Source organism: Chamaea fasciata, unplaced genomic scaffold (genome assembly GCF_029207755.1).
Source record: "Chamaea fasciata isolate MVZ Bird 193981 ecotype frontalis unplaced genomic scaffold, bChaFas1.0.hap1 SCAF_8, whole genome shotgun sequence".
In the NCBI taxonomy this organism is placed as follows: domain Eukaryota; kingdom Metazoa; phylum Chordata; class Aves; order Passeriformes; family Sylviidae; genus Chamaea; species Chamaea fasciata.
Genome location: NW_027094093.1, coordinates 13788284 through 13813416, shown reverse-complemented (window position 1 = coordinate 13813416; position 25133 = coordinate 13788284). Strand labels below are relative to the sequence as shown.

At 38.6% G+C, this 25133-nt stretch overlaps 1 protein-coding gene across 2 annotated transcripts in view; it reads left to right on the top strand.

The window, feature by feature from the left end:
- PARD3B (par-3 family cell polarity regulator beta) overlaps positions 1-25133 on the top strand; it is a 393257-nt gene that overhangs the window by 246917 nt on the left and 121207 nt on the right. For both annotated transcript variants that reach the window (XM_066189749.1, XM_066189748.1), the window contains 2 exons: positions 8883-9089; positions 10067-10295. In XM_066189749.1, coding sequence (XP_066045846.1) covers positions 8883-9089; positions 10067-10295 — 436 coding nt within the window. The remainder of the gene's footprint in view (positions 1-8882; positions 9090-10066; positions 10296-25133) is intronic.

Below are 25133 nucleotides of genomic sequence, written 5' to 3'. Positions count from 1 at the left end.
AGTGGAAGGGAACAGAGGGATGTCGTTTCTACACAGGTGAGACAAATGGGTAAAAAAGTTTGTATTGATTTGCTGTTGGAATCATATTCTAAGTTGTTCCATGCAGCAATCCTATTAGCTTTTCTAATTTGCTATTTAGACACCTTGTACTAATGCAGAACTGAATATTGGAAAGATCCTAAATACATAACTTGGTAATTAATAGCATACCATCTTGAGAATACTGAAAATTGCTGCAGGAAAAACTAAACTTAGAGATCTGGGGAGGTTCCTTTCCCCTGGGGGATATTAAAGGCTAGGTGCACATTTGTTAAACATCTAAGATTTAAATGAGTTTTCAAGAAACACAGATTTATTAAATGGCCTTTAATTAGGATATCTTTTAACCTCGCCAGTGTTCTTTTTTTTAAATGCAACCTTTCCATTAAAATGACACATCATGACATATCTAGCTAGGGAGCTGCAAACTTCTTACAGATGCTGAAACATACGTGAAGTGTAATGCAGTAAATTGCGCAGACTAGGCCCTTAAGTTAACCAGGATAGCTAAAGCAGTATTTTGTTGGGTTGGGTTTTTTTTTTAAGCAAGGCAGGGAGTGTAACAGTGTAATCAAGTTGTGACTCATGTCTGTTAAAAACTCAGTAGACAGCCAGATGTTATTGGGCGTGAGTCTGTGTCTGCACACTGTAGAACAGTTCAACAAAATCCTTTGCTGGAGCTCTCTAGGGGAGGACTCCCTTGCCATTAGGTCCATGAATTGGACTTGTTTTTCCTAAGGATTCAGTTTTGTGGAAGAAAGCCTTGAAAATACAGGTTTACCCAGATCCAGCTAATGTTAGAAGAACATGGAATGTAGATGTGAAAATCAAGCTTTCCTTTCCTAAAAGTTACAGTGAAGGATCTGGTTCACAGCAGACTTGCACGCAAAGCTTGAAAGGTTTCCTTTCAGTCTATTTTGAGTTATTGGTGAATAAAGGGGGGGAAATTATTACCCAAATGGAAGGATTTTTCCCACTTTAGTTATTCTGATGTGGCAAGAGGGAGCTGTATTCTTTGAAAAACGATCTTCATCTCCGTAATGAGAGCAGGTGAAGAAGTTTCAGGACAGAGGATAGTTTGAGGGGGGGGAAAAAGGGGAAAAAGTTGAAGCATGTAAAATTAAGCTTGATTAAAGTCCCAGGATCACTACAGCTATGGATTCAGCTTTGAGGAATCTATAATAAAACACTGCTATCAACTTTATAAGCATTCAAATGATCTTAAAAATCTCAGTGTGAAATAAAAAGGAACCTTTGCTGAGGACTTTTCCTGAAAACCTTCATAATCCTTTCAGATTCTGCAGGGATTTTGAGTCTCAGCTGTGTCGGATAACTCTTTCTCTTAGTTAATAGTGGGTTGGACAAAATTCTGCATATTCCCATTTAAGAGTTGGATTTTTAAAATGAAGTTTTAAAAACTGTTTCAAGACAAATATTATTGAACTCATAAACAAAGCAATTTCAAAAAATATGCATGACTTCGTGAATGACCTTTGCGTTTGTGTTTTAATAGAGATAGATTGATTACAGGTGTACGTCTAACTTCTTTATAGGTTATCTGCTGGCAACTTCAAGCAAAATGTGCATTAATTTCTCAAACTGAAAAGTAACCTATGCACTTTCCTTTGAAATAAAAATTGATCAGCTGAAGAAAATAGATTTTCATAAATTCTCCTGGAAGTTAATCTATAAACCAAACGTAGATGAGGAGTGAAAGATGCAAGTTCACTGCGTCTTTTGGTCTGCTTTATTTTTAAGTGCTGTAAGGAACAAATTGTTTTTCATTCCTATGCTAATAGGAAACACTGATCGCTGGAAAAGGTGATTCTGGTTTTGTTCAGGGTTTATGAATTAAGGGTTATTACTGGAAATGGCTCATTGACTCTGTATGGGCCTGAGACAGAAAGTCTGAGTCCTCTGAAGCTTTTGTAAATACACGTTGCAGAATCTTCCCAGACTGAGATGTTTGCCTGTTTGTAGCTGGCTAATCCAGAAGTGGTTCCCTGATAAGGTTAATGCCCAGTTAATTGCTCCTAGCCTTGACACACAGTTTAATTGCTATTTGGCCAACATATGCTTGTTGCTTGCTCTGTGTAGAATTCTAGCGGATGTAGTGATGCAAACTACAGGCTGGTGGAGGGCAAACAAAATAAATACAGTATTTTATGTTCTTTTAATTCAGGGCCAAGTGGATTTGGATGAAGTGTTTATTTAGTTTGCTGGCTGCTTCAGATGCTGTGGCATATTGATTCCTTTTATTACTAGCAGCCATTTAACCTGACCTCTCTCAGATCCAGTATTTTAAAAGCCATAAATTTTAACTTTACTTATGAGCAAGGACTGAAATGCTGTGAAAGCCTTTTTATTAGCAGAGCTTTGCCTTACTCCGTGTTCATGTGTCACCCATGGCAACAATATTTAGAGCATCTTAAATTAGAGCGGCTGTTGGGCAGCTCAGTGGTGGTGGTGGGGTTAGCAATAAAAAGAGCTCATAAATATCGCAGGCATGTAGGATTCACTGATCAAAGTGAGGGCAAGTGTACAAAAGCGATGCCATGATTAGCAAAAGGTATTCTTTTCCTGGTTGTCTTGTTAAAAATCTCTCTTTTCTTAGTCTTAATGTTCACAGATAAGGAAGTGTTTTTTTTTTTTTAATTGCAAGTTGAATTGCTGATATTGAAATGTATTTTCCTTTGCTGCCTTGGCTTTTTTTTTTTTTTTTACAATAATCATCATCTTTGTTTCATTAGCCTAAATTAATCGCTAAACAACACTTAAAACAATCTTTAATATGCACCTTATGTAAGTATTTATAAAAATGTGCCCAGGCCAAAAATTGCATAAAAATGACATACCGCTCGTCAAAATATAAATAATATGATTGTTTCAAATTTCTTTCTGCATTCACATGAAAAAAACTCAAAAAAGCTTTAAATCGGTGATGTAAACACATATGAACTTCTTGCATCTTTCTAATTAGTTACTTCTGATTTAAATTAGTAATTTTTAAAAATATTATTTCAGGCTTGATGACTCAGATTGAGTAATAATTCAGCAGCTTATTTCAAAGTAGGCTGAAGACTTAACAAAATAGATCATAACCATGATTTTAGTGTAAGTTTTGGCTTGCTTTCTTCTATTCTGTTAGTGGAAAGTTTCCCCATCTGTCCCACAGAATAAAAGTTAACGCTCTAGATGTTATCCTCATACCTAAGTCAGAAGTCATACCCAAGTCAGAAGTGACTTTGTTTAAATATTAGTGCAGGGACTCTTTACTTCATGTTAAACTTTGGCCTGGGAACAAAAATGTTGGTTTAGTTTGAGAAGCATAATTTATATCAATTAGTCTCAGAAAGTGTCACATTTCCCAGTCTTTTAAAGCTGGATTTAAATGTTTGACCTTTTCAGAGGGCGGGTGTGGAAGCTGAAATAAAGCAATCACAGGGCACTGGAATTTTTTTGCTACTACTCAGTTCCAGACTGATCAATTTACAAGGTGTCTGAAATCTTTGGGGAATCCTGTTTTCTACAAACTGGACTTTTTCCTGTCTGCATTGCTTCTCCTATTGCAGTTTTCCTCTAGCAGGTTGTAACAGCTATATCTAAAGTCACTTTACGGATAAATATCTTTGAGGAGAAAGCTTCTGCTTTGTACAAGATAAGTAGCTTGATTTATACTGGGACCTGTTCAGAGGGCAAGTGCTTCAGTTTGCCCCAGCTAGAGGGAGGGCACTAATCTGCTGGAGAAAGAGGGATTCAGATGTCTAGGAAAACTGCACTGGATGCAGAGCTATGCTGTGAACTGGAAGGTTATGTGAGAGAGTAGACTTCTGTAACCAGATGAAGAAAAGTAATTATTTCAGCAGATAAGATCACAGGGTTTCTATGCAAAGACAGGCTTGGCTGTATTTTGTCTGACATTCATCACTAACCTGGGAAGTGCACGTGCCCGTTCACTGAGGCTTTTGCTTGAACCTCTGCCTTTGCTGCTAATTCATACCTTTAATACTGTTGCACTGGGAAACTTGTTAGCATTTTTGAGATGTTAAATGCTATACATATTCTTTTTGAAATAGTAGCACGTTTCATTGCAGCATTGTTTACTAGTGATAAGACTGTAGAAAACAGCGACACCAGCATATGTTTCTAAGATGACAATAGTGCATTTTCACTTCTTGCCTAATGGCTGCCTTACTCCAAGCATTTCCTTTTCAGCTCGCTAAGGCTCAGCGTACCTTCTGGGCCCCAAATTGGGATCTGTCATTATTCATAGCTGAAACTGCAGTTTGTGCAAATGCAGGCTGAATTGCAATCATTATATGTAGTAAAATAGATTGAAATATCTGTAAATCTGAAGATGTAGCTGTCTCTTACAATCAGAGAACATGTTAAATTCTCCTGTGCTTTGATTTCTCTTCATTAGATTTTGTTTTTCTGTCAGTTGCAGGGTTGTTCTGTGCTCAGTATTTCTGCTTATTATTTGGAATCCTTAGATTGATGTATTAAATGAACAAAACTATATATCTTGTCTTTAATATATAAGTGCATGATAGTGATTCTTCTCTTGGTTTTCATCGAGCCCTTAATCTTTTCTATGTCACCTGTATAAATTAGTGTTGAAGAAAAAGCTACTGTGTGATCTAAGACTTTTCTAAAGAAATGTTATATTAAAGCTCTTCATTTGAAAATCACAAGCTAAAAGATGTAATGACTTTCAGATTCCTCCTTCCTAAATCATTCTCTGCATTGAATTGGTGGATGATTGAAGGAGTACCTGAATATAAAAATATAAGTGAGAGGAAAAAATCCTTTGTAGTTATGCATACTGTGAATCCTATCAGAAATAAATGAAACTACATTAAACAAATGGTTAAGAAGGAATGGAACATGAAGTCATTTAAGTCACCATATGATGTTGCAATCTTGTATGTGAGGAGTTGGTCTGTTAGTTTGGGGTAGGCCTGAGTTCAGTGGGCCCAGGCTGAGCATCACAAATGTCACTCGAGGTGTGTGTCCAAAGCAGAGCAGGCACTGAGCTGCACCTGCTTCCTTCAAAGCTGTTGGCGTATCTCCCTCTGAGTCCTGCCACTAAAGAAGCCACTATTGGTGCTTCATGCTCAAACAGTTGTTTGCCTGCTGAAAGTAGTCCCATGTTCTCTCCAGCATTCTGGTATCCACAGGGTAAAACATTCACTGTTTTCTGAACTGTTTTCTCTTCCCTAGTACCACATGAACCTCCACTATGTGTAATGCAATAGGAACCAGGACTCTGTGTGTTCAGGGCACTGGTAAAAACAGAATCAAATTATTTATAATTTGTCACAATTTGTGTTTATTGTATTTTCTCAATCTCAGTGATGTTTTCCTTTCTTTTTCCTTCACAGCTTTTTTTTACACACTATGTCTTTCAAAATGTAAATAGTTAGTCAGTCTAGCTCACATAAATACGTTCCTCTAAAGTCTCCTTTAGGCATATTCCTGTAGTTTGGGTTTTCAAGAAGAAACATTATCTAGAAAATAAAGTTAATGATAAATATATAAAATGTTTACTCTTTAGGGTGTCTTGGGAGTTGTATTTCACACAGAGTGACAGTGATTCATGGCTTCTCTTCATTTTGGTTCCCTCTGTACGTGCCTTTGGGGTGGTTTGCATTCCCCACAATGCTGTGTCATTTGTTTCGCTTTGATTTTCATGACTGACATCTTGCTTTTGGCATATTTCCTTCAGCTGGGCCATAAAAAAAGAAAGGAATGTGCAGATGTGGGAAAAAGATAATCTTGGAAAGACTTGACTAATAATAATGGTAATAAAAGAACAGAAAGCAGGTTTACTTTTACCGGTACATTAAGAATTTAAAAATCTATGTTAGCAATGTTGGCATTGAGCAGAAAATTTAAGTATGTGTAACACCATCTTTCAGTTAAAGGATGATCAATTACAGATAACATCTAAGAACCAGCAATTTGATTTCAGCCGGTCTAGGCAGGTAGTGATGTCAGCTGTTCTTTTCTCTTATAAATTCAGGAGAGATGTATAAAGTAATTCACCAGTTATAAAAACAATAAAGTGGATGCTTCAGTTGGCTTTTTATCATTGTACTACAAGAAGCAGTAAAAGGAGAGCTCAAGAATTTAAAATCCATAAAAAGAAACACTTTAACACAGTGAGCAATTGAATTTCTTATTGCCAAACTATGTTTTTGTATTAGAAATTCAGGTAAGGCTAGATATAAACACAAACCATGTATCCCCAGAAATGCTTGTTAATAACTTGTAAAATACAAGAGAGGGGGTTTGCTGTTTATTTGTTGGTTTAGGTTGTTTGGTTTTTTTTTTTTACCCATGAGATAAATAATCATGTTTTCAGGCTTACAGCAGTTCTAAGGTCTGCAGAAACGAAAAAGGTACTGGCATGGGCCGGGGAAGGAAATTTCCCAGTTTAGGATGCAGTCCCATTATGTAGTCGTGCTTTTTTCTGGAAAGCATCCAGTAATAGATGCTGGCTCAGAAAGCAAGGGGATAGGTCTCCCTGCTTAGGGAAGCTTTTTAGCCCCTGTATCTTTAGCTGTGCTCTAATATGTGATCACTGCAGCTCTATAATGAAAGGGGGGGGGGGAGGAATAAAAGCTGAATTGTACGAAAAATATGAAGTTCTTGCTGGTGTTCGTGAAATTTCATCCTAAATTATTACAGTCTTAGAATGGGTCAACTGAATGCTCAATACCAATCTGTGAGTAAGAGTTCTCAGTAAGTTTTTGAATAAATGAGGACACCTCCGTGTGCTCGGGTGTCTGAGGGCTGAGTCACAGAGCGTGTGGGGAGGCTGAGCACACAGCTTGCTGTGTTACATGAGCTGTGTGAGTGCGTCACTCCAAACTTCAGGTGTTGGTTGGATTTTTTTAGGAATGGCCTTCATGCATTGCAGTCTGAGGAAGCGGCTCAGCTTTGTATAAATCAGGCTGTAACCAGCAATTAACTTGAGACCCTTTTTTCCAGGTAATGGAGCTTAGAGCAGTAATTGAACGTGGTACAGCTTGCACTGGGATGTGTGTGTGAACACGGCTGTACTTTTCCGGCCAGCCAGGCAGCTGCAGCGGCAGTCTGGAGTCCGCCCTGGCTGCTGCACCTCCCGAAGCCCTGGGCCCACGCGGCCGCGCCAGTGTCAGGGACATGCCCGGCTCTTCCTTGCGGAGTCTGCGGTCACCCTGAAGCCGTTCCCGGTGGATGCTCCTCCCGGGAGGCTGGGCGCCCTGCCGGTGGGCTGCTGTGCCCCGTGTCCTGCCAAACAGCCCACCGGGGCTGGCTGCTGACTGAAACTTGGAGAGCCTCCTCTCCGCTATCAGTGCCTTTCACTTGGCCTTTTTTCCCTTGGTTTTTCTGCTTCTCAGCCTGTGGTAGGCACCACAGTGCCTCCTGCTGATGCACAAGTCTTTAGTGATTTTTTGCACCTTGATGTTCTGTGCAGGTCATTCCTCTAACTCTGCTTTAGCACTTGCTAATTTGTCAGTAATGGTAGTCTCCAGAATGGCAATTAGCGAACAGAAGAAGGTTGCACTGTGTGATGGAGCAGCCAGGCTTCCCCTAAACCCCCAATCCCCCACTTGTTTTCAGCTACATATCAGTCTGCAGGTAAAGGAAGTGTAAATTGCTTTATGTGGGCACTACTGACAAGTGTCTATTTGGTGCCAATTCTCAGCTTTTTTGCTTTAAGAATTCGCTGAACATGCTGTTCAGAATTACTTGTACTCTAGGACTGCTAAAATCACGGCAAATCATACTAACATATCTGTCTCTTCTGTGACCCTTGAATCCCTTCAGGCATGACAGTATGGACATGTAGGTGAAGGGCTTCTGTTATGTTCTCCTGTTCCTTTTGTTAGTACTACTTAAAAGTTGAAACCAAAAGCCCTTGAGTTCTCAAAAACAGAAGGCATACTGCAAGGCAAAGTCACTTACTCAGTGTTTCTATGACACATTTACTGTTCTGCCATATAAAAACTAAGTAGATGCTACAAAGGCTTTTAAATTAAGCTGTTAATTTCTTCACTGATTGGAGTGCATCTCTTCATTGAATTTTGTTCTTTACCTATTCCACTATCATTTTATTAATACTTATAAACACAAATGCTGCCACAAAATAAAGCCTTTCTAAGGTCATATAGTCAAGCATTTAAAGAGAGAGAAGGTTTGGGACACTCAGTATTTCCTCTGTTTTTCTGTGAAGTGCTTTCTTAAGCCTGTAATCAGGGAACGAGGCCACAGCAACCTCGTTTGTTATGTTTACATTAACCTGAGCTTTGCTTGTTTCTTGAAAAAGCTGCTGTGCGTGTTGGTATCATAGCACCAGCTTCAGATTGAAGGAAAAGGTTGGTTAAAACTTAGAACTAATTTCTCCTCTCAGGAGAAATGTGTTTGAAAATCAACCATTCATACAACTTATTTCCTTCAAAAAGCAAAACACTTCTTGTGTAGCAGTGTTTGTTTTTGTGAGTCTAAAGATAATGCTCTCCTTGAGACTGTTAGCAGTGTCCACTTGGATATCACTGGCAAAGGTGGAGGAAGCAGCCCCATTCTCATCACTGGTGTGGGCTTTACAGTGGCACAGAGCAAGCCAGCTATTTCCCATCACTTTGTGAGGTTTGTAAATTATGTGCCATTCCCTCCAAGGCTGAATGGGGATATCTGCTGAACTAGGTTTAACTTGATGCTATTTTTAGAATAAATTACATTGATTGCATACTATTTCAAAGGCCCCAAGTAATAAAGTACACAATCAAATGTATCTGACTAGTTTAATTCTCTGTGTGGTTTTTGGTATAAAAAATTAACCATTTGTTTTCCAGACACTTCTGGCAAAGATTTTGGTCCTACTCTGGGATTAAAGAAGTCCAGTTCTCTTGAGAGTCTTCAGACTGCTGTGGCTGAAGTAAGGAAGAATGAACTCCCTTTTCACAGACCCAGGCCTCACGTGGTGCGGGGTCGGGGATGCAATGAGAGCTTCCGAGCTGCCATTGACAAGTCTTACGATGGACCTGAGGATGGAGAAGAGGGTATGTTGCTGTTGGTACTGACTGAGGGAGCCACCTTCATCTAGCACTGCTGAGGGCCAGCTCGATAGAGCACCATGAGCAAGTGATTTAATCCAATTGAAGCTGATCACATTTTAAAAGCTGTTCACATCTCCCACTGAATAAAGCTGTCTTTGCAGTACCCCATCCAACCTTGACTGGGTTTAGTGTAAAGTCTTTCACTGATCTCCTTTGGGGCAGGGGTGGGTTGGAGGATTTAGAACTCAATCCTTAAATAATTATGTTTTTCAACTTCAAGAAGCAGCTGCTTTCTTCAGATTACATTAAAAATTATCTCTCTTGTTTTACAATTCCCCCTTTTCCAGCCAGGAAATTTGTTTCATGTTGTAGATAAGGCAGAGTGTATTGATAGCACCCTGCTGCTCATTCTGTCACTGTGGGGTTTATAGACCCCAGTCTGGAAATACATCTCCTTTAGTAAGGAGCGTAAAACTGTGCTTGGATCCTGAGCCCCCCAGCAGAAAGAACATGGCTCTTTTCCAGCCACACAGAACATTTTATCCATTTCTTGTTCAGCCACTAAAATAGAAAGGTTCCAGGGAGTGAATGAAGTAATTTTGTTACACAGGTTGGTTATGCCAGTCACCAGAATCTCCTGTTGAAGTAAGCTCTCTGTTTGAAACCCAGCTCATGGTTTTCTTGAGCTGATGGAGGATAACAAGCTAGATTTCAAATCGTACAGTACTTTAGTGTATCAGGATTTTTATATCAGGAACAATAACTAGAAAACAATTCATTGAAATAATTCTGTGTTTAATTTACAATATAAATCTGTTTGAATCCACTAGATCTGTTTAGTCTGCTTTTTAAATTATTCAATTTAATGAGTAAGTGTTGTGAGTCATTTGAGCTCTTTGAAGACACTCTCGCTGTATTTCACATGTTTGCATTTCAGTGGCCCGTAGCCATCCTCACTGCTTCTTTTTCATTCTGTGCAGATGGTGGCTCTGATAAGAGCTCTCACTGTGGTCAAGAAGCTCAAAATGTGGAATCTGCCCCTCCAGGGAATCCTGAAATAGAAGATGCAGAAATCAAAGCAAAAAAAGACAAAAAAAGTAGGGAGAAAGAGAAGAAAAAGGGCAAATCTAAAATCAAAGAGAAGAAAAAGAAGGAAGAAAATGAAGATCCAGAAAAGAAAAAGAAGAAAGGCTTTGGTGTCATGTTGAGGTATGACATTTTACAAAGCAAAACAGCCAACCATTCTCATTATAAGATAGGAAACAGCCGATGCTCTCATAAAGTAGTGGGAAAATTATTTCACTTGGACTCAAATAATGTTTATGTTATTGAAAAAGAAAGCAGTTTATACTTTTACACCAAACTTGTAACTGCGGCAGAAGACATTTGGCAGACAAAATGTCTTTTTGTGCCTTTGAAATGCATTCCCATATGTCATAAAAGATTCAAGGTTTCAGGCTTAAAGCAAGCATGTATCGGTGGGGAAGGATTTGTGGGGAGTATTTCTGAGTAATACAAATCCTGCTCCCACAGTCAGACCTTTGCCTTCTCTTCCCTTGCTTATCTGCTTCCTTCAAAAGCTGCAGGGAGAGCAGAATTCCTTGTGTTACTGCAAAAGGTCTGCTAACATTTGCAGTTGCTGAAAGCCACTACCTATGATAAAATCTTTGCTTCATGGCTTCAGCCATTGCCTGCAGTGAACAAAAGTTCAGTGTCCCCCCTGTGCAGCCTGAAAGTGTTTGAATTTCTGCTGTGGCTATTTGTTCTGTGGCTCTGTATACTCTGGAGTCTTCTGCGTTCTTCAGGCTGTTCCCTTGCTCTTGCTGGAGCATTTGGTGCTGTAGGCACTGGTTGCTAACACCCTTCCCTCTGGTACCTGTTGACTCAGGATTTAAGTGTTTCAGTTTAAGTAGCTCTTTGCATTCAATACAGGGTATGTGATGAAATTTTTTGGTCATGCAGAGGAGATTAAAATGAAGGACCATGTGGTTACTTATGGCACTGAACACTTAACATTGGCTTTAGGAGGCTATTGGTGTTTCTTGTTTTGCTGTATTGTGGACAGGACACATATATACAAAAACCACAATCGTTGCTAAGGCAAGGATACTTTTAACTAGTAATCTAAGAAATTCAGCTGCATGATCATTCACTGATCATGGTCTTCATTAAGACATAATGTATGAACCTGTCGTACAACTTTCTGTCAGTGTGTTCTCTAGAGTAAAATTACTTGTGTTACATTAACATGGAAGGTTTTACCTGACTTTCTTCCATGTATCAGCGATTGCCCTGTCAGCTTTTGAACACTGTGGAGACACTGTCAAAAATATACAGGCATGGCAGATTTGCATGGTTTCAACGGCTGTTAGTGTTCATAAGATGTACCTGGCTATACCAGTCTGCTTTCAAATGAGCTCTTCAGGAACAGAGGAGGCATGTACACACACCCATGCATTGTGCATGCATTTGTGTTCATACTGTTTGAAGAAATAGGACTTAATATGGAGGGTAGTCAAAAACTGACTAATTAGGAGAGTGACTTCAAAAACTCTCTTGTATATCTGAAGCTTTATATGTCTTTTCATTCTTTTTAGCTCTCGGGCATGAGTAGGAAAGAAGAGAGGAGTAGCACAGAGGTCTGACAAAAGGATAAGTACTGCTTCATGTATCAAAGATACATAGCAGATTCACAGTTTGAATTGTAAAGTCTTACAGAATATTGTATCTGAGCCAGAAAGAATGTGGGGTGACATCGGAGTCCAAAACAAGCTATCATAGTTGACAGAAACTCTCATAATGGTCAATATGCAAAGCTGGGAACAACAGGTTACCAATTGTAGCAATTCCTTTTTTCAGAATATATTCCACATTTTGGCAGTACACAAGGTTCATACATCTGCTCTTTCCATAAGCTTGTCTTTGGTTTAGATTGATAATCTTCCCAGCTGACAATGTTAATAATATTTATCTGTGTGGCAGCACAGAATGGGAATTTCTATCCCACACCACTGGAAATCTCTACAAAACAACAAAGATGGATGCAACACATTATAATAAACAGAGAAGGAGAAGTAGGTAAGAACTAACAGTTCAGCTGGGAGGCTTTTAGAGATTCTGTATCCTTGTTGGTATTTCTCTTTAGAATTTATGAAACTTGAGAAGAAATTCCTTCCTGAAAAGGTGAGAGTATTAGGAAATCCTAGCCATGATAGGAAGTGAAAGAAGGGTACAGACCTGTAAAGCAGAGCTTTAACAAGAGCAACCAGTGTAAGTTTACAAAAGAATTGGGGCCATATGTCCTGAGCAAGATGAGCAAATCCAGGCTGATATTTTTTCAGACAGAAACTGGCACGTATGACATGAAAAACAAAACCAATTGATCTGAATGTTTTTTAAAAAATAATAGGAAACTCATAGTGGAATTTAGACCTGGTCAAATACCAACTAAATATTTGATTGAAGAGGTATTTTTTCAAACTGGCATCTTGTACTGATGTGAAGGGTGAGGAGTGTCAGGGGGGATGGGGAGGACATTTGAATTATAAGTATTTTAGCAACATGGATGAAAAGAAACATCCAGATTTTTTTATGACATTATGGGAATGAAACTGGCACGTTTTATTGGTAGAACATCTGTGGAAGGAGAGAGAGAAGTTTAAGATGACGAAAGTTGTGAGCTTCTGCAGCCGGCAAGGTAGCTACTAATTCTCGGTATCTTAAGAGAAACAAGTGGAGGAGAAGTATTTAGAAACTGAGATGAGCCCAGTTTTTTACAGGACAAATTTAAATCAGAAAGGGAACCTGCCATGTAGGGGGCATTAAAAACGTAAACACTCTAGTGGAGCAGAAAGCTTGGTGGAGAAAGAAATCTGTAGTGTGCGTTTTGTAGGTACGGTGGTGGTTGTGCTGTGATCCCCCATGTGTGAGACCACCAAAAGGAGGAGCAAAGCCCATGTTAAACTGACAGGAGACATAAAGCCAAGGGAAGAAAGTTACAAAAGCAAGTGGCAGGGGTGAGAAGAGGAAATATATTCCTGGGACCAGGCCATGTCATGAATTTTTTCACTGCATCCATGTGACAAATCTTACTGGGAGCTGAAAGCCCTGCTCTGGTATGTCCATACTTTTTGTAGTTCATGGGCAGCTTTTTTCAGAGCTATTTCAGCTGTGCCTGCATGGTTCTGCTGTGCTATGGGATGCATCCAAACAGAAAAACAGACTTGCTGAACCCATGTCAATACTGGCTTGAGATAAGTAGGAATTGAGCATCTGTGGTGAAAGCTCCAGGACCAGAAGGACAATGAAAAAGAGAGATCTTGCCAGAAAGCTCAGTGCTAATTAAGACACATGCATTTTCTGGTGAATGACATGAGGTCAGGTGTAAAGGACAAAAGAAAGTGGAATTTGAGGCTAGAACAGCTGCTGGAAATATCCTACTTGTCTACAGGAGGATTTTTGTGCTATGTTTGCTGGGTCACACATACAGCTCCAAGTTTTACCTTGATAGTGGCCATGTGAATTGGCTGGCTTCTGCTTTATAATCAATAACAAAGCATTTCAAGATATTAAAACCAAATCCAAGTATTCAGCTCTAGTACAAAAATTGTTGAGCTTTATTCTTTTGCATCTGAGATTTTTTAACATATTGGAATTGCTACTGCATTGGTTTTTTGCCTTTTTTTTTTTTTAATTTAACAACAGAAAATAGCAAAGCTGTTAGCAGTTGCTAACAGATTTCACTTAGTGCCTCATCTGTTGCTCAGCTGCTATTTACTTGTAGTTCCTGGTCTTTTTTTACACATACAAAAAGAAGAATGATTGCTTTCCTGCTAAGCTTTTCCTTGATTGAAGCTTTATTTAGGTGACTGTGATTCAGGGAGACCATCAAGAAATCATGCTTTTATTTTTGTAATCATTGTTTTTTTTTAAAGGCCTGTTTTTTCACTCAGTATTAACTGAAACTCTTGGCTGCAGCATATTAATGGCTGTGGCATTTGGACAAAGTAGGTTAATGTACTGGAGGTTTGAAATGCTGATGACACTGGTTAATGTCTCTGTAATCCAAAGTACTATTTCACTGTGGTACTGAAGTGCACAGTTTTGTTTCCTTGGTTGGTTCTGACGCATATATTGCCTGCCTTAGTTCTGAAGGTGTATGTGTGCTGTCCAAAGAACAACAGAAGCTGAGTCTTAACTGGTTTTGTGCAACATTGGCCAAGGAGCATTATGTTTTACTTTTTGATGTTTTATGGCACATCATGCTGTCATTGTTCACTAATAACCCTCCACTGGACAACAGACAGAACAGTAAATTGATATTGTGTATCAAGAAAACAAGTGCATTAAATACTTTCATTACTGGAGCTGTGACTAAATGTATACTTCAGTCTCAGGGAAAAGCTAGTGTCCAGCATCTACACCGAAACTTTTTCAGAACAGAAATAATACTGAGTTCTGTGCAGATACATAAGTGCAGCAAGATTGCACAATGCCACATTTGATTCTTGGCTCATTCCTTTTCTCACATTGAGCTGGCTGATTCTTTCCGGGCACCGTGAGTCCTAGAAGACTGCTGGACAATGAGCAAATGAGCTTCCCTGTGCTTCTTTTTGAAGGTGTTCAGTATTTGCAGGAGAAACACTAGTGAAACAGCATGTTTGTGCCTTTGAAAAAAGGTAGTGTGCAGTGTCATTGTTTAGAACTGGCAGCAGCTTTGAGGAGGGCTCTGTAGGCTGTTCGGAAGGGGTAATTAACCCATTGGTGCAGGGTGTTAGAAATCCCAGGTGCTGAACATTAATGCAAAATGTATTGTCACTTAGGACCAAGGATGCAAAGCTGATCTAACCAGGAGGTTAATAAAATAAATTAAAAAATTATTTCTCAGTTTGCTAGGTGATGAACTCCAGATTTTAAATTTGTGGTCTGTAGTTATTGAATTACCATGCTTTGAAAAACTATCAGAATATTCTCTTCTAATAAAGGTTGACTTTGTGTTTCTAAATTAAGTTGGCAGAAGACTGAACCTTTAAATCACCAGGGAAATGTGACCTCTGCCGTGCAGTGCAGTTCTGTATCCTAATCCCATAGCAGTTGTTACAGTGCTGGAGCATAATAAACATAAGTATATGGCTCTCTCTACCTTTTCCAAATAGTGATTGTAAAAATTCTGGGCAGCCCTTTCAGTTTTATGGATATGAAGGTAAGATAGCTAATGGACTGCAGCCACACCAATGGCATTTTAATAGGTAGCTCCCCCAGGCAGAGACCAGGAGGCTGAAATCATCATTTTTTTGTGTGGCATAAAAATCTAAGAGCAAGTATGTTATTGGTGACTCAGAGTAAAGAGTTGTGCTGAACTGGAGGGCAGTGGGAGAGCACTCTCTCATTCAGTCTTCATTTCTAGGCTGGACTCTGGAAGAAAATACAACCAACCTTCTTCATATAAAGCAGTGCTTGTCAACTTGACTGTTTCACTAGAAAATATTTTAAAAATTAGTATAGGCGAGAAAATGTCTATCCTCCAGCAGTATTGTACTCCAACCATGACTTGCATATTTGGGCACATATACGTATAACTGCGAGCCCAGGAAGCGAGAATATGTATGTGTGTATTAGTTAGATTTGCTTTTTGCTCTTCAGAAAGAGTGCAATTTCCCACATAATAGTTCATCTTAAATTATTTACCTTCCATTTCACAATATGAGCCATGAATATTTTATTTTTTGTCCCTTTAATTTGCCAATTTTCCTTTGAGCTAAGTGCCTTAGTGATTTTAATTTTTCATTCTAGTTGGAAGACAGAAATGACCCTTTTTTCATTACTACTATTACAGGCCTTGTGCTCAGAATGATACTTTTTACAACCAGCACTGTTGAGCCTGTAATGGTATTGCAGAGTAGATAGCATAATATACAGATATTGACTTCCATTAAGTATGGCACTATGATAACTTATGGAGAGATTTTTTTTTTCTACTCTGTTGCCCTTAGAAGTTGAGTGTTGTAGAAGAAAAGGTAGCAGTATATGAAGAAGGAGCAGGCAATAAAGATGTGACTTGTTGGAGAGAGGTGGTGTGTATAACTTTTTAATGTATTTATCTGTGTATGATGCTGGAAATCAATATGGACATTGACAGATTAAAAAAAAAAAAACAGAACAAGATTAAATTATGTTTTAATTAGGCTAAAGTTATTTTAGATTTTTTTGTCCTCAGTTGCAGAATTATCTGATATGCATCATGTGTATTTGAAAGACAGCATCAGTTAATGAGGCAGATGAGTTATTTAGAGGCCTTGATTTCCTTTCGCGAAATAAAATTCCCACTTTTCATTTCGGTAAATAGGTAAATAAAATTCCACTTTCCGTTAAAGAACATAAGAACATGAGAGAGAGGATATATCTAGTCAATTTAATCTATCTCAAATTTGTCAAGTATTTTAAACTAAAAAGGCCCAAACATTACATTTCACATGTATGACTTTTTTCTTTTCCTCCACCATATTAATTCTTCCTTGGCTGCATTCATAGTCAGAATGAAGCAGAGAAAATAAGGGGGTTTTGTACTAAAAATGATCATGCAGACTGCCTACTAAAGGCTGATTTGTTTAATTAAGCATCTGTTCTCCCCTTAATATGCATGCATAAATCTCATTAACGTTAGATGTATGCAAGTGCAGTGAAGAATAGACCCCTCACTCTCATTACTGAACTTGGATAACAAGATTTATATTTACTTAACAGATCAGAGCAGAAAGTTCCCTCTGACTATTTAAAAGGACTTGAAATTACAAACTGTTTGCAAGGAGCATGCTTTTTGTGAAAAACTTGCATGTTCACTTCAAGTTGAAATATCATTATTCAAGTCATTACTAAGCAAAAAAAAAGAAAAAAGAAAAAAAAAAGGCAGCATGCTTTGTCTGTGAGGATTTACTTTAAATTCTGTTTTTATGGATACCGTGTGACCTCTGTGCATGCCACAACTCCTAAAAGTAAACTCCAGGTATTTTCTGAAGGTAGCATATTTCTCCTAAGTGTCTGTCTCTAACCTCCTAAGAAATGTGTTCTGCAAGAAGAGTCCTAGAAAGCAAAGTGTGTTCTCGGGGAATACTGAACACTGCTGCACTGTATTCATCCATCATTCACTAGAGTTGGCTGTTACTGGCTCTAAAATCCTCCTAAAATCTAGCTGAGCGTAAAGCTTGAATTCCATGTTTTCTATAGAAATTGTGGTACGTTGGGTATTTCTATAAGTAGTACAGATGCATTATGGTTAAAGGTCCTAGAGGGTTTAAAGACATGCCCACAAAAAATTGAATTAAGGCTTCCTGTGGTGCATTTTAACCAATAAATACAAAGTTTTGTTCAGGAATACAGTGCAGAGTTTAAGGTCTACCTTGATAACAAAAGAAAAAACAGGTTTTTGCTGATTTTATGAATCAGTAGTTCTTGTAACATAACTGTGGTAAATGGAGGGGTTAGGAGGAGAGACTACAATTAACAGAGAAATGATACTGAATGGGACTCCTGACAGATTCCTTAACTCCAGAGTGCTGCTGGGTGCTGGTTTAATAGGTATTGCCGTTAGCAGCCATCTGCGGGGAAAATTAAATATACTCATCTCACTGAATTATGATTTATGCCACACAATGCGGTCAAACCAAAGTAATATTTATATTATAGTGCAGAGTCATTGATTAAATGCACATGGCATCTCAAATCCAGTTGACATTTTAAGTCGAAATGATTGCAGACATGTGGTCATTTATTTAACTATTACTTTAAAAAATGTGTCTCTACTTGTTATTAATAGAAGAAAGTCAGACCTGACCAATATTTCAATAGGCTGACCTTTTGTTTTGCTGACATATAAAAGAAAGCTCCTTTTGGGGTAGTCACAATTTCAGAGCATATGAAGTATGCTAGCTTCAGAAAAAACCTGACCCCTTGAACTACTCTGTCTCTTTCTTCCTTTTTTTTTTTTTTCCACACGGGATTTTTGAAAGAAAATGAAGAAGAGATGGTGCAGGAGATAGGAAAAGTTTTAGGTTTGGTGTTAGATAGGAACAGGTTAAAGAGATACTGTGAGAGAGGCTTTGTTTCAAATGCCTGCTCTGCTACTGATTTCTTGGGAATCAGTGGTTAACTCTGCTGCTCTGAGCCCTAGCTTTTACACAAAAATTATCCCCTGTGCTTGTAAAAAATAAAATAACAATGTTTCCCTGCTTTATATTATCATTATTCAGCTAAACCTGTTAAAAATTAAATACATTTAAAAACCAGTCTGGTTACTCCTGTAACAGTGTAGCAGGCAAATAGTTTTATTCTTAAGAAAATGAAAAAGTAGTAAGCTTTCATACGACTCTCAAACTAATTTTTCTCTCCATACCCGTTCTTGCTGCTGCTACTGCATGCAGTGACTAGCTGGGGTTTCCTTCTCTCTGTACTGCCTCCTAGCCCCAGATGCTCTCGCCTTCAGAAATGCTTTTTGGAATATAATGCCTCAGAATTAAACCTGTTTTTCTATCTTTTACCCTGATTTTATGTTGTCTTGCTAAAAAAAAAAAAAGAATTGTCATTTCAAATTTACTGTGGGCAGACTATTTTTTCCTCTGCAGATTAGTCCTCTTGTTGGCCTTACTCTGTCATCATGAAGACTGGCAGCATCTTCTCCCTTTCACAAAAGCCCTATATGGGATGTCATCTTCTCATGAACCTTAAATCCCCTCAGTAGGGCAGTGTCTAAAATTTGCTGACTTACTACACAACACACTGAAGACATGACCATACAGGAATTTCTTCCCTTTCTGTTTGGACTCGTGTTGCTTCCAGATGATATGAGTCTCTGTTGTGGCTCACACTGCTGGGTCCTGGTTCTGAGTGCTCCCACCGACCCGTGCCACCTTCAGCTGTGTTCCCTTCCCACTCTGGTCTGTTTTACCTGCTCAGTGTGGTCACCTGCTGTGAGCAGCCGTGAGCACTCACAGCCAGCCTGTCTCAGCAGCACTTTACCTGGGCAAAAAAGTGCTCTACGCAGCTTTCAGCTTCCCTGAGAGTTGCCTCTGCTGCAAACCATCCAGTATGTGCATGAGCATTGGCATGGCTAAATTAATGATGAAGAAAGGTTTTATATCCTTTTTACCCCAGCTCTTGCTTTCCATCTCTGTCCAACAGCAGCGAGAAAAGCTCTTTACAGCTTCCTGCTCTGCACCACATTTAGTCATGTCCCATTCACCTGCACCTCTCCTCATTTGTTTGGATGTGAGTGTAGAGGTGCAGGATTGATCCTTACCTGGCAGTTCCAGCTCATTCAGCTGTTACGTTGGTAGGTAACTGGTGTTCCTATCAGCTCCAGCCCTTCATCCTGGACAGTGCTTGTTCTCCTCTCTACCCCGTTCTGCAGCCTGGGATCTCTCTTGTCCTGGTTGTCACCCAGCTTATGCAGAGCCTTGAGCAATAAGCCCAGTGGAGTTCCTTAGTTTGGGCTCTGCCCTCAGTGTGGGTTGCTTCCACTCTGCACCTTGTCATGAGCAGGAACTGCTGATTTTTCAGTGGTCACAATGCTGTTTGGCATTTACCGTACAAGTTATTATGCTATCAAGTGCTCTCCTCACAAAAATATTTACATTCAAAGAATTTTCCCCTGCTTGCTTCCCTTATTCAGTAAAAATGACATCTCCAGGATCTTCCCATGGCCGTGGTGCATGTGGGAGAATTTGATCTTGCTCTTTAAGAGGTCTTGGAATAAATCTTAGGAGTGAAAATGAAGGTCTTCCCCTTTTTCCTTTTCTGTTCTTGCAGCTTCCCGATTTTTGCTCGATTTTGTTGTTGCTGTGGAGAAGAAAGAGTTAAAAACGAATAAAAAAGTAACCAGGGTAAATATAAAATGTTAGCCAAATGCTGACATGAAAAACCCTGTCCCCCTCTGTGTGTTAAAAATTCTGCCTGTGTGTATATTTAGTACAAGATGCATGAGGCACTAAGTATCAGCTCTTTAACATTTAACTCCAGTATTGGGTTTGAAATAATGAGCTGTGTGCCTGTGCCATTCATTGTCCCTTATTTGAAAGCAGTGAATACCTGGCCCCACACTAACCCCAGATTATCATCAGGTTGGTTGGTAGTAATGTGTAAATAGAATTGTAAAGCTATCTTCTGGTGACAGAAGGCCACTATTGTTGTTTGCTATTTTCCTTCTAGCCAAAGAAACCTAGTGAGTAATGAGTCAGGCACTGTTTATTCTACCTCAGTCATCTTTGTGTTTAGCTTTTTTATCCTCTGATGGCAAGTCTGTATTACAGTAGCACAGTACAACAGACATCCTAATGTTCTGGCTTTAATTAAAATTAGATTGAGGAAATAAACAATTCAAAGAAGTTAGCTTCCTTTTTTATGTCCAGCCCCACCCCCCACAAATACACTTTCCATATCCTCTTCTGTGTTTGGAAGTGTTTGTTTTCACTTACATGTTCTTGGATTGCTCAGCCTCCTGAACAGACACCTTCCCTAACAGACAGCAAGGAAGGACACTCAAGGAAGTTCACTTTTATTCATTTAGTCTTCTTAGCAATAAGTTTTTTAATTATTGATATTTTTTTGTCTGTTTGGTTTGATACAGGCTGCAATGTAAAATACAAGTTTTTAAATAAATCTTTGTCAAAATGAAGACTTCACAAAACTAAAATGCACTGCGTCTGAGAAAAAATGTCCACAATACAGCTGCAGATTATTTTTAGTGACTGTATGTGTGTATAGATACACCAGAGAGTTAGTTACTCGAAAAGAAATTAACAAATATGTCTTTCTTTAAAACAGCAGATTATCATGATTGTAAGTGCTGCAATAGGTTAATGTACCTCTTCATCTCCGAAGACCTCTGCCTCATCTCTTTTGTAATTAATTCCTATTCAGGCTATTTTAGCTCGGTTGTCATTTGTTGCTTCCCAAACCATCAGTCATCTGCAGCAGTGGAGGGTGCTGTAGGCAGGACCAGGCAGAGATCCAGGAGCTCTGGGCTGAAATGGCTTGGGAAGATAGGAACAGAAATTTCTAGGTATAGATTTGCTTTGAATCCTCTGCCTATAGCAGTGGTGTCAGCTGCTGTCTCCCTACTTGTCACATATTTGCTAATTTCAGTAACTGCACAGTGCAAGTTGTATTTACATGTGTGGTGTGAATGCTGACACTGTTCTATAAGGCCACTGTGAGAACCTCTAAATCCTGTGGTGCTGTTCCTCTGAACTGCACAGTTTGTTGACTTGCCTGTGAAGTGTAGTGCACCCAGTGAGCAGGGAAAACTGATTTGGCAATGTGAGCTTGCTAATTCTGAGTGGATAACTGGCTTTAGTCCCCAGTGCTGAAATGAAGCGTATTTTGGGTCATTGCATCTCCTGCATGGAAAATACTATTACAAATCTGTGTCTTAGAGATACTTGAGTATTTTACAAAGACTTACATGTTTCTGGCGTACTTAGAGGGGAGGAAGGAAACCACACTCCTACAAAAGATATATTCTAGTGGTCTGATTGGAAACACACCAAATTTTAGACAGTCTAAAATATGCTAACAAATTTATTCCAATAACAGTATATTTATTTAGTTCATCCTTAACATTTATTCTGGTTTAAATACCAGCTTCCTCTGTCTTGTGGGGATATTCAGATTGGAGAGAATGAGTTTAATCTTTTTTTTGTTTTAGGCTAGAGTTTAAAGAAATTGAAAGATGATTTTCCTGTCATGGTGGGAAGAAGGATCACTGCTGGCCCTAGGTCTCCTGTGGAAAACTTACTTACATTATACCATAAACTGCTGTCCATCCACTTGTGTGGAATTGAAAGTGGAGCACAGACAAAATGATCTTTCACTAGAGAAGATTAAAAAGAAGAAAAAAAAAATAAAAGTAACCAATTCCTCTAGAGCAGCGGGTGGGGAAAGCGAGGATTCAGATTCAGAATAAGTGAGTAGTTAGGATCTATCTGAGTGTTAAGGCCTCAATCCAGCAGAATAAAGCAATAGAGTATAGGTGTATTATATGTGCTTCCACTTCTTTTTTCTAGATCTTTATTAAAACAATATGTTCACACCTTAGTAAAAGGCTACAGTGAAGAGCTAAAGTTAAAATATCTAGGTAACTCTTTTGGGAAGTGTATTTGTTACCTGTGAAGATTGTGTGTGTGAGTATAATTCATTCATCACATGTAGAAACTCAAAATTTTCTACCTTTGCTATTTAAATCTGTTAGCTTATTCTTTTATTTTTATGGAACTCATGTGTTAGCACATAAATCTTTGAAATTATTGTATATTATTTTCCAGAATATCAAGTAAAAGGCTGTGTCTCTTTTTTTGACAAACTATTTCTGTCTCTATTATAGAGAACAACAAAGGATTAGGAGAGGAGGAGATGGATTTACATGCTTGCATACTGTAAATCCTCTGGGGGCGGGGGGCAAGGAGATCCTTAGGGACTACGTAGGCATAAAGGAGCTTCTTTCCAGTAGAATATTCTTGTCACATCACTACATCTGCCTCATCTTCTCAAGGTCACATAGGCACTCAAAGATGTTGAACCAGCCCACGCCTGGAAAAAAGCATGTTTGACAGAGTATTGTTATTAATGGCTTCATGGGACACCAAGACCATTTGTTGATCTTGGCTGTCAGTTTATTGTCTTTCTCCGTCTTTGTTTATTTTGTGTACGTCAGCCATTCACTGTGTACCTTGGGACACAAATTGCCTATAACAGATCAAATTTGCTGGTCAAAGGTTAAGTCATTCTTATGAGGCTGTTTGTCTGTGATAGCACTGATGTCTGTTGGCTTTGATACCATAGTTACTGCAGTAATGTCGTAATGACTTTGCACAATCATTAAAACTCAATAGACAGTTCCATGCTTCCAGGTAGAAAGCAATAAATTCCTTGGTCAGTTTGAGCTCTCCTTACTCAAGCAGATTCCTTTGTGAGGAATCTTGTGTGTTGTATTTAGAAAATGCAGGTCAGACTGAAACCAGGAGAATGATTTCTGTGGAGAGAAGTTTGTGTCTACAGGGGCTAATATTTTATGTTGCCCAGCCGTGTTTAGACCAGCTCCATCCTAAGTGTCCACATAAGTAAATGGAAAATTATGTTGAACATTTAGGTTTCTGTTTAATATCCACCATGCAGAGCTACTACAGACCTAAACCAGGAAATATGGAAATCTGTGACATAAATCAGAAGAAATTTCATGTTTAGCATTGATCAGAGAAGGAGAAAAAATAAGAAATTAAATTAGTTGCATAAAATGTTGTGCTAATTTATAGGAAAAAAGGAAAAGATTGTAAATCAAGCACCGAAGTATGAGGTTTTCACTCTGTTTGTAAATATTGACTGAAAATGAGATTTTAAAAGCAATTAAAAATTAAAAATTGTGGTTGGTAACTTTCTCAAGGACCCAGTTTCAAAGGCTGACCAAACAGAAGAGTGAGATCAAAATAAAACGTCAGGGAGGAGGAAAAAATGCCAGGCTGGAAAGCAGCTTATATTGATACAGTGTCTGTATACAGATAATTGAAGCCACGAGATTTAATTAAAATTGCCAAGTGGATGTTGCTATCAAGAATGAGGCAGTGAGACTTAAACAGAATTTCTCTGAATGTTTATGGGGAATTTTAGGAGCAAGATAAGGAAAAGAACAATTTTCCTTTTAGCTGTCGAGAAAGGTATTCACTGAAAAACAGTTCAAGCTGTGGGCATTTTCCAGGACCCCTGGGTACCAAATTTCAAGGATAACCAAATGCTCTATAAAAGCATCTTGTGATCAATTATATTGAATGGCACAGAGGAGTTGCATTGAATCAACACAGATGACAATCCATTTGGCTGAGCAAAGAAAGATCGTTACAGACCTTTAATACAGCAGTTTCAGTTCTGTATCTGTCCATTTTGGAACTTGGACTTGTAATAATTGTGTTGGTCTCTTGAAAAAAGAAAACTTTAATAAAGTCAACATACAGTAGCCATTCTCAAACACAGAACAAAGAAAGATGATAAAGTACAGCAGCACTCAGTTTTTATATCCTCTTCTTTAGCAGAGATACCATTTGCTCATTTAAATGTCAATACAAAAAGTCTAGGTGGCCAGACTGCATTTTGCATGGCCAGCAGTGAGATTTAGGGTAAAAATTTTTACTGTTTCATGACAAAAGCAGAAGGAATCAGCTGCAGAAGTGATCAGACCTGATTGCAGAAAGTGTAGCAGAAATACAAAGTGAAGCAGAGCAGAGTGATCAGAAGGAAGGGTTGGGGAACCTAAATAAGCAAGTCATTTCAAAATAGTGGAGAACATCCTGGAGCTTGTCTGTCTTCCTGAAATAAATAACAACAGATGTTCCAAAGAGATATGGATTGGTCTTAAGCCACACAAATACAAACTTGTAGTGGCTTTGTAGCAAAATTCTCTTGTTGGAGCTTGGTGAACTTCATGGAAGTCTTGTACTGGATGAGACCCCCCAGAGTGTTCCTGTGTACGAAAAGGAGTGAGGTTGAAATGAGCCAGTGTGAAGTTGTGATTAATGCTTTTTTCCCTTGGGTTTTAAAGGTGTAGGAGAATTAATTCTACTCTCAGTTATGTGTGGACTTTGGAGTGATGAATATTTTTTCAGACTTGCTAAGGAAATCCTATCTTGAGACTGTGAGAACTTGTAAGGTCCACTTCTTCCCTGAGTCAGGAACCAGTATATTGAAAGTTCTCTCTCTAAAACCAGTATATTGAAGTTCTCTTGTTTCTTTCAATAACTCAATATCAGATTTCTTTTCCTTCAGAAATGTATTTTAAGTGGTAGTCCTGAAAACGGCAGTCTAAACTTAGAGACTTTTCTGCTACTCATTTATTCTCACTGATATAAAAAGATGTCTGAGACCAAATTAATCTTGTTTACAATGTTTAAATCCCATTGTTTCTACTTTTGTTTCACAAAAATAATTACAGATGAAATTTAGTCTTTCTAATTCATAAAAAAAAAAAGAACAAAATGCAGTTTTTTTAATACTGTCTTCCCTGGGGTTTAG